Source organism: Halichoeres trimaculatus, unplaced genomic scaffold (assembly GCF_033239565.1).
Source record: "Halichoeres trimaculatus isolate MK-OKI-2021-1 unplaced genomic scaffold, fHalTri1.1 fHalTri1_scaffold_15, whole genome shotgun sequence".
In the NCBI taxonomy this organism is placed as follows: Eukaryota; Metazoa; Chordata; class Actinopteri; order Labriformes; family Labridae; genus Halichoeres; species Halichoeres trimaculatus.
Window position 1 is genome coordinate 24,314,690 of NW_027437193.1, and position 10,219 is coordinate 24,324,908.

The window sequence follows — 10,219 nt, forward strand, 5'->3', positions numbered from 1 at the left end:
CCCACACCATTACACCAGCAGCAGCAGCCTGAACCGTTGATACAAGGCAGGATGGATCCATGCTTTCATGTTGTTGACGCCAAATTCTGACCCTACCATCTGAATGTGGAGCAGAAATCCAGACTCATCAGACCAGACAACGTTTTTCCAATCTTCTATTGTCCAGTTTTGGTGTTGCTGTGTGAATTGTAGCCTCAGTTTCCTGTTCTTAGCTGACAGGAGGGTCACCCGGTGTGGTCTTCTGCTGCTGTAGCCCATCTGCCTCAAGGTTGGACGTGTTGTGTGTTCAGAGTTGCTCTTCTGCAGACCTCGGTTGTAACCAGTGGTTATTTGAGTTACTGTTGCCTTTCTATCAGCTCCAACCAGTCTGTCCATTCTCCTCTGACCTCTGGCATCAACAAGGCATTTTGTCCCACAGAACTGCTGCTCACTGGATATTTTCTCTTTTTGGGACCGTTCTCTGTAAACCCTAGAGATGGTTGTTGGTTAAAATCCCAGTAGATCAGCAGTTTCTGAAATACTCAGACCAGACCGTCTGGCACCAACAACCATGCCACGTTCAAAGTCCTTTAAATCACCTTTCTTCCCCATTCTGATGCTCGGTTTGAACTGCAGCAGATCATCTTGACCATGTCTACATGCCTAAATGCGTTGAGTTGCTGCCATGTGATTGGCTGATTAGAAATTTAGGTTAACGAGCAGTTGGACAGGTGTACCTAATAAAGTGGCCTGTGAGTGTTTTTGTACATAAAAAGAGGATAGGACTGTCAACAAATACATATTTATTTTTAGCTTATGTCAAAGAGAATCAATCACCAAAGCAAAAAAAAAAAAAATGGATTTACAAATCCTCTCTCCTTCATTTGATTATAGAATGAAGGAGAGAGGATTTACATGCACTACAGTCTTATAGTGACCTAGAATTCAAATTCTTTATTTTGGGACCTGAAGCAGATATGAGATTTAAACATGATTAAGTACATTGATAAGTTACAAATCTAATCTTGGATGAGTGACCAGGTTGCTGTCAGTCAAAGGGATGAACAGCACTGCAGAGATTTCTTGATGCTTTAAAACAAGGATTGTTTGTTGAAAACCATTTCCTACACATCTACAAGATAAAATCTGCAAATTTGAGTGATACTGCTCCGTGTACATGAGCAGCAAAGATCAACACATGATAAATATCCTGTCGTAGCTTAAAATTGATAGATGAAATTATATGTAACACACTAATGGGCATAAATAAAGAGAGCTGAAGTTTCTCTTAAAGTAACAGATCTGTCTCAAACTTTGAGTTTGTGATCAACACAAACTCAAAGTTTGAGTGTGTGTGTTTGTGTGTGTGTGTGTGTGTGTGTGTGTGTGTGTGTGTGTGTGTGTGTGAGTGTGTGTGTGTGTGTGTGTGTGTGTGTGTGTGTGTGTGTGTGTGTGTGTGTGTGTGTGTGTGTGTGTGCATGTGTGTGTGTGTTAGCTGATAATCTGGACACGGGGAGGAGCAGCCAGACGAGTGGTAAGATAGCTTTCTGAGGGAGGGCACAGAGGCCAGGGTGACTTCCCATCATAGGAAGTGTGTGGCCAGAGCAGTGTTTAAATTCTTGCCCATGTTTACACCTCACACAGAATCTGATTAATTCTCAAGCTATCTACACTGCAGAGAGGAAACATCTGGCATGTGTCTGTTAATTGTGCTTTGTTAGAGTTAGAGACACAGGCTTTAGTGGAGACGGACGGTCAAATCTGCTTCAGATAACTGCTTTGTTTAATCTGCTGGATCTGTTGGCTCACAGAGTGCTGAAGAGGAACATTTTGGTCCAGAGGTTCAGGGATGAACCTTGTTTGAACCTTGCTGGCTGCTCCTAGTTCACCTCAGGCGCTGGACTTCACCTTAAATCTCTACTCTCTGATCTTCCATCATCACCTATGTACAGCAGCAAATACTCCCAAGTCTCCAAGTACAGCCCGGAGGCCCAGAAGAGGATGCCGTACCGCTCGAAAGGGAAGAGCTGCGGCTACTACATGCGCATCGTCTTCTTCTTCTCCTCCCTCATCCAGTCTCTGATCATAATCAGCCTGGTGCTCTTTCTGATCTACGGGAGGAAAGAGGACTCAGCGTCCACCTCTCGCATCCATGACCTGGAGGAGAGCTTCAGCCGGCTCTCCATCGAGAACAGGGCGCTGAAGCAGCAGAGGAAGAACCTAACAACTTTTCTCAACACCACTCTGACTGAGAAGGCTCGAAATGACTGGGACTTGGCCAGACTGCGTGACTACACCAACACCTCAGTGATTCTTTTCCAAGACATGGAGAAGAGGCTGGTGAGAAATATTGAAACCTTTTTTTTTCATTCATATGAATTGTTTTCTAATGTTGTTCATCTACAAAGTCTACGTAAGTTTAACCTTTCCACCTTCCTATGGGCACATCATGTCAATGTGTACAGATGTTAATTCACTGACTGCTTAAAAAGTAGTCAGAGGTAGAAGAAAAACACTTCATGTACTTGATATCTTCTCTCCAGGTCAGTGCCTTTCAAAAGCTCGGAAAATTTATTGCATTGTGAAATAAAAGTTAAAGTGATATCCCACTAAACATTAATGACAAATCTTTACAAGAGCAGTATGTATATGAGTGATGACACACAGCATCTACCTGATTCAAGATACTAAAAATTGGACCTCAACCTCCAAGACCAACATTTTTAACAATGGTTCAAAAAACGGGATGAGTGTGGAAAAATGACACAACACTTGCACTTCTTGTAAATATTTCTACCGCCCATTTAAGAAGTAGCTCTTGCTCATCGATTACACCTTTGTTAAACCATGTTAATAGAAAAAAAAAACCTTGTATGCAGATGATGCACTTTTTCTCTTGCAAACCTACAAACATTCTTGTTTTATTTCCCCCTTGACAGTCTGACTCAGTATTAGTTTGGTTGCAGGCATTAGAGAAGTATTACTGAGGCACAGCTTCCAGCTTAGAGTGTAAGCTGTGTAAATAAAAAGAAAGATTCAAACTCTCGATAACTTCGACTACAAATTACGATTAACCCCAAAGAGAATATCTTCTAATTGTACCACTTAAGAGATAGCAGAAAATAGAATAGAATAGAAAATACTTTATTTATCCCCGAGGGGAAATTCAGGAGTCACAGCAGCAATTCAGAAAACAAAAGTAAGAAAGTGTATAGAAAGTGCAAAACACGTTCAAAACACTTTCACAAAGAGAATATCTTCTAATTGTACCACTTTGCAGATAGCAGAAAGTCATCATCGGAAAATATTTTAGTCATAAACAAACTGTAAAATTACTAACTCTCTTCAGACCTATTTACAATCATGATTGTAAGTTTATAGCACTTCCTTTTGCTCGTGTTGAACATCTTCCCTTCTGTTGAGTCTGTGGTGAAGACAGAAGACTCACAGTGTTAGGGATACGTTTTCCTGTCTGTTGCAAACAGCTGTCCAACAGTCATTTACTCACAGCCTGAAACATCATGCAGGGTTAGCTGGATATTTACACTCAGCTCCATTATCAAAAACTGTAATTTGAAAACAATATCTTTGGGAAAAAAAACAATGCTGAAATAATAACACTAATGAGGTTCACTGAAAACTAACAGTACAATAATATAAAAAAGATAAGACTTGCTAGTATTTTTAGAGTGTACCATCTAATCCTTGTCAAACTGTTTATATACGATTTTATTTCCAAAATAATCACATTTTATTGTTTTCTTTAATAATAATAATAATAATAATAATAAAATATAATAATAATAATAATAATAAAAAATATAATAATAATAATAATAATAATAATAATAATAATAATAATAATAATAATAATAATTATGATTATAATAATTATAATAATAATAATAATAAAAGTGATCAAATGACCGTCAAATGACCGTCAAGACACCTTGATTGATTTTTCAATACGTTTACACGACCCATAACTTGTGAGTACATTTTTCAGAGAATGGGATGGTACAATGTAGTTTTGGGATATCTTCTTTGGAAAGGTGGCACAACAGGTGCTCTGTTATCATGTAAGTTAGAATGTAAGAACAGCAACATAAAATCAACCATCTGAGGTAGACTGTAAATTTATCACTTCCTGTCCTTTTCATCATTTGAGTGTTGAGCTGTAACAAATCGCTAAAATAAACTGATTTGTCTTCCTCTGTGTGTATAGCTGCGGTGCAATGGAGAGCTGACTTTGTGCAAGACACAGGCAATTTTCGGCCCATGTCCACCAACAAGTAAGTCTGACATCTCTTTGGTCTAAGGCCTGAAAAACAAACAAGTTAATCATAAAAAATGACTGCCTGAGTTCCTGATCTAAAGAAGTGAAAACAGCTGTTGTTTGTCTTCATTCTGAGGCCTCTTTTCTCTCTTTCAGTGACTCTCGAAAACTGTAACTGTGGGTTACAGATGGAACGGCTGAAAGCCAGAATTGAGCTTGTGGAGTCCAACTTCACTCAAACAGCTCAGAGGATGAGGATGGACATGGAGCAGATAACCAAAGAGAGAGACAACTTAAATCTGGAGGCTATCCGTCTGAGGAGAGACAAGTCCACTCATGAAAAAGAGGTGGAGTTCTTAAAGAAGAAGTGCAAAGACGACTTTTCCCAATCCTTGAGCGGAGTCTCCCGCGTCACCACTGCTTTCCTGGGCAAGATCGACTCCCTCTTCCCCACGCACCTCTCCTTCCAGCTCACCTGTCCCAACCAGAGAGATCACCTGGAGCAGATCCGCACCAACTGCTCCAGCCTGTCCCGTGAGGTGGAGGACAGGTTCCAGCGTTACCTGAACAGTGTGGGAGACCAGGTGTCAAACATCCAATCAGAGAGCAGCCGGCTGAAGGCGGAGAACTGGCGACTGTCCGAAGACTACCGCTGGTGCAGCCAGAACCGCACAGGCCTGATCCAGCAGCACAAACAGAGCCTGGAGAAGCTGCAGCTGAAACATGATCAGGAAAAAGAGAAACTCCTGATAGACAAGATGAAGCTGCAAGGACAGATCGAAGTCCTGGAGAACAGCGTCAACTACAAAACCAAAGAAGTTGAGCACCTTGTGGAGCAAATCAAGCACCTCAACATGACCTGCATGCCCAGGGTAAGAAAACAACTGCTTGAGTTGAGAACTGAGTGTGCTACAAGCCCTGTGAGACTCTACGTAGATCTTTGGGGCCCACAAACTGGTCAATTCAGCCTGTCTGCCCATTGTTAAGACTTAGTCACTAAGATTAAAACCAGACAAAACTTTACTTCATGAAGATTTAAAGTAAAACTTACTCTGACATGAGAAGGCCTATGTTTTTAATTTTACCACAAAGATCCAAAGATGTGAAGGTTGGGAAACACCAAAACGGGCATTGCAAATAGCTCCTAAAACACAAAAACAATTTACATTGCACATTTTGTCCGTTATTGTATAAATATTTCCTTTAAATCAACTTAATTTATGTTTTAATCATGAAAACAAAGTGTTTGATCTGTTTTCCACATTTCTTTGTTGCTACAAGACCCCCAGGTGGCGGTATCAGTGACTTATTTAGGAAACATAGCAATGTGTGCACATAGGTGGTCTAATTTTCTCTTTATCAGATAAAAAATTATCTTAGGCCACTTTTAGATCCACCTGTTAGTGCATCCCCACATCAGGGGGTAGATAGTCTCCAGTATTGCTATGATAGGGGCTGAATTCCTCTTGTCCAATCAGATTGCTTGTAATAAAGTAACTATAATTAACTATGCTGTTGAATTGAACATGGAGCCAGTGTTATAAGAAACTAATTCGACAGAACAGTCTTGACTGTTTATTTTTTCATTATTATTATTATTTATTGTGTTGATATGCTTTTTGTATGAGAGTTTTCCCATGTTAACGTTCCTCTCCTGTGTTTTCAGGGTGGGCTTGGAGGTGGATTTGGCCAGCAGCCTCGCCCAGGCTCAGGTGGAATTGGGTCAAGTCTTTTAGGTGGTGGATCAAGCTCTTCCAGTTTTGGCCAATTTAATAAGCTCGCGTCAGGGTCAGGGTTAAGTTCCAGTGCTGGATCATTTGGGTCAGCTTACAACAAGCCAAATAATGCAGCTGGCTCTTCCAGCTCCTCTCTTTCTTCATCTGGGTCCAGTAATTCTGGTTATGGGTCCAACAAGCCCGCGTCAAGTGGGTATGGGTCCTCCAGTTCATCTCTGTCTTCATCTGGGTCCAGTAATTCTGGTTATGGGTCCAACAAACCAGCTTCAAGTGGTTATGGGTCCTCTAGCTCTTCCCTCTCCTCATCTGGGTCCAGTAATTCTGGTTATGGGTCCAACAAACCAGCTTCAAGTGGGTATGGGTCCTCCAGTTCGTCCCTTTCCTCGTCTGGATCCAGTAATTCTGGTTATGGGTCCAACAAGCCAGCCTCAAGTGGGTATGGGTCCTCCAGTTCATCCCTGTCTTCATCTGGGTCCAGTAATACTGGTTATGGGTCCAACAAGCCAGCTTCAAGTGGTTATGGGTCCTCGAGCTCTTCTCTCTCTTCATCTGGATCCAGTAGTTCCTCAGGATCAGGATCAAGTAAGCCAGCATCAAGTGGGTTTGGGTCCTCCCTCTTTTCATCTGGATCCAGTAGTTCCTCAGGGACAGGATCAAGTAAGCCAGCATCAAGTGGGTTTGGGTCCTCCCTCTTTTCATCTGGGTCAAGTAGTTCCTCAGGGTCAGGATCAAGTAAGCCAGCATCAAGTGGGTTCGGATCATCAGGGTCCAGTTCCAGCTCCGGCTCCAGCTCCAGCTCCAGCTCAAGAACGTCCTCAAGCTTTGGTTCATCATCCTCATCAAGTGCGAAAAGCCCCTCCAGCTCGGGGTCCTCCTCATCAGGGTCTTCTGGGTCAGCCAGTAAAAGCAGCTCCTCCAGCTCTGGAGGGGGCTGGTTTAACTCCTGGGGCAGCAGCAGCAGCAGCTCAGGACAAAGTAAGACAGGAACTGGATCCAGCAAGCCGTCCTCAACTGGAAGTGGGTCATCTTTTGGAACTGGAAGAACCAGTGGACTGGGAGGTGGTTCAGGTGAGGATACAGTCATTTGTTTACATGAAGCTAATCTTGTAAGTGTCCTTACATGGACCGTGGTGGGTGCAGACTGGCAGAGGGCTCTGGTTTGATTAGCAGAGCCTGTTTGTCTGTTACCAGCCCACTACAGTCTGAAAACGTGGAAAATGAAACCAGAACTCCCTGCATGGGTTGAGAAATGATTTATTTGATTTGACCCTTCAGACACCTTATCTGATGCAACATACAAACATTAAACAGGACAGTACACACTATAAATGACACCTGTTTTCTATTCGTATCATTTGACCCCAACCTCAAAATCCTCAGTAACTGACTCCAATGTTGAAACGCATAGTGGAAAATAAAAACAGTTGGTCGGTCTTCAGTATTGTAGGATCTTTTGGCAGCTTGACCCGTGACTTCATGACATGTTTTCACAAATCTTTATCCTCCTTTCTTTTCATCTACAGTCAGTTTGGCTCAGCATCTCAGGGACCTACAACGCCTCATCAACCCTTCTGCTCCAGAGTAAGTCAAACACTTCAAAGCTCTCTCACCTTGTCTGTATAACCCTAAAACTCAACTCTTAAGTCCTTTTCTCCATCAAACTTTCTTGTTAATTCTCTCTCATTTCCATGTTTTCCAGGGAGAAACAGGATCTCTCCAGGATGCTGGGTTAGTCATCTGGATCAGGGAAAAATAAATCATCGTGGAGATTTATCTGCTGCATCTATAACACAACGCTGAATGCGAGCGCCTCATATTGACATATTTTATATCATCAGATGTAGCATATGTTATACACTGTGACAGTACATTCTCAGTAACACATTTAAAGAAAGTTGTTTTGAAATACTTAAGCACTTTTGAATGTAAAATGTGAACTTAGTGTGTTGATGATTTTTTTTTTTATCTCTGAATAAGCACAAACTTCTTTTTATACAACTTTGTACATAATTAAAAATAAAAGCTTTGTTTAAATGTGAGCCCATCAACTATACCTGTCTATTCTTTCTAAACAAAGCTATTTAAGATATTACACCATTCAGAAGAGGAAATAACAGTTTGTCTCGATGTGCGTCACCTATTGTGTGGCTAATTGTCTACAAATGGCTTCCCAGCCCCTCCTGTGATGTTTCAGGCAACGTTTGCTGGCAACACAATTTAATCCCTTCAGCATGTTTATGTTTACCTGCCAACCTGTCAGCAGGCGGACAGAGGCAGACAGGAGGAAGCTTTGGAAACACTCAGTGTGCACATGCTGTTGAAAACAATGCCGCACTTAATGCTACCGATCAGAGGTATCCATTACGCAAATAAGCCCTGATCTTATGAGAGCAAATAGGAAAAGGGAGTGAGTTTACTGTTACACAGATGTTTACTTTTCATAAGAAAACCTATTTATCAGTGGATTTATCTTTCAATCTTTAATCTTCTAAGGACTATTCAAAAACACATTAAGGTGGCTCTTTGGGCCTGTATAAATTCCCAAAGACTGAGCGAAAAAGATCTTACAGCATTATCTTTCCAAGTGTATCATTACAACACAAATTATATAATGATTTCAGTGCAGATCTGGTTTAATTTTGACCTTTACAACATTACCGTGCAGCCAAAATAGAGCAGGAAAACCAAAACCGTTATGAGAACACACAAACATCCTGTACCCGCACTGTGAAAGGATGAGAACCTTCTGTTAAATCAAGTACCAAAAAGTATTGTGTCGATGCCAACTGATAAATAGAGAAGTAAGTCTCCAACAGAGGGAGAGCTCTTTCCCGTCTAAAGGATATCCTTTGTTTAACATCAAGTGTTTTTCCACATTTGGGATGTGTGGCTCACTGCAGGAGGAGCTGTCAGGATATTAAAGGTCAACTGTTCAGATGCTTCAGGGATTTGCTGCAATAGTCTGCATGAGACACAGGACGTGTTTAAACAACATCATTGGAAAACTATCATCATAACCTGGGTTTGTGGAAACACGTTTCCTGTTATCTCTCCCAGATTTCCTGTCGACGCATGTCATTTCTTTATTCCCTGGACACTAATTTAACAGCAGACAATGATTGCTAGCAGCAGATTGGTTCCATTTTGTATGAAATATACTTTTTCTTTTTTTTACCTTTTATACAGTTTAAAAATACTCCCTCAAATAGAAAATATTCTGCTGTGGTTTGAAAGACTCATCAAGGCTGGAACAGGAACAAGAATCTCTAAAGGAAAGGAAACATTTTTCTACATGCACTATGACCTTCTTTATTTTTAATGTTTTAACAATGATATAATTTGATGGAAATATTTGTAGGACCTGCAGTTAATGTATCTCAGGTTCTCACGTTTCATAGACAGTTTCTGTAGAATATTAAGTAAAATTGACAGAACAGTTTAGCCATGCAGGATCTTATAAATGAGACAGGCATCTTTGAATTTAACAAGATTATCCCAGTTTAATAAGTTCTGGTTTATGATGCTTTGAAAGTGATGATGGGTGTTTTTCCTGTTATTTCATGTCATTTACTCTTGAGCTGTGAGTGTGTCCTAGACGATTTCTAAAAAATAATGTGAGTGGCTGCACTGCTGCTTGCTGGGTCACTACTATCCTACTGATCAGAATAAAGGGAGTGACTTTTGCGATTTCGTTGATGCCTGAATGAAATTCACAGAGGATACAGCAGATGAAACAGCATTTATCTAAAGCATAGACTGTATGATTAATAGACGTAGTCTTCCCGGCGTCACCCGTCTGTTTCTGAAAAAGACTTTTGAAGCATATCGGCAATCGTGGCCATATTGGAAGTGACAGATCTTGGAGTATATCTATAGGGTACCTGTCAGTCACGTGACCTGAGCTGTGCCACTGGTTGGGCGGGCTCCTTAGTACACCTCAGGCAGACACTCGAGAAAAAGCAGATTTTAGTGCTTCCGCATTGTTTAATATTCCTAGACCAGAGGTTTTAGCTTGGTTTAAAGGTAGGGTCCGCAGGAATTTTCATTACTTGTTAGTAAACACAACATTCAAACTGGGCTCCTCCTCCTTGGCTCAGTGCCAGCGGCAGCGTGTTTGGGGTTTCATTTCACTTTGTTTGTGTTTTTTGTTTTCCATGCTATGTCCTGACCTGACACGCCATACGGACAGTTTCATATATCCGCCACGGAATTATTTCATAAGTCCATC

At 41.2% G+C, this 10,219-nt stretch overlaps 1 protein-coding gene across 1 annotated transcript; it reads left to right on the top strand.

Annotated features, from left to right (window-relative positions):
• The first annotated feature begins 1,635 nt into the window (after positions 1-1,635).
• On the top strand, positions 1,636-7,969 carry LOC141803823 (uncharacterized). The gene is made up of 6 exons (XM_074687837.1): positions 1,636-2,319; positions 4,205-4,271; positions 4,412-5,127; positions 5,922-7,059; positions 7,515-7,572; positions 7,691-7,969. The coding sequence occupies exons 1-6, from the start codon at positions 1,924-1,926 to the stop codon at positions 7,722-7,724; spliced, it is 2,409 nt and encodes an 802-aa protein (XP_074543938.1). The 5' UTR covers positions 1,636-1,923; the 3' UTR covers positions 7,725-7,969.
• The last annotated feature ends 2,250 nt before the right edge of the window (positions 7,970-10,219 follow it).

Coding starts and splice junctions, on each gene's coding strand:
- LOC141803823 (XM_074687837.1), top strand. CDS start 1,924: ATGTACAGCAGCAAATACTCCCAAGTCTCCAAGTACAGCCCGGAGGCC. Junction 4,272..4,411: donor CGGCCCATGTCCACCAACAA/GTAAGTCTGACA, acceptor TCTCTCTTTCAG/TGACTCTCGAAAACTGTAAC. Junction 7,573..7,690: donor ATCAACCCTTCTGCTCCAGA/GTAAGTCAAACA, acceptor CATGTTTTCCAG/GGAGAAACAGGATCTCTCCA.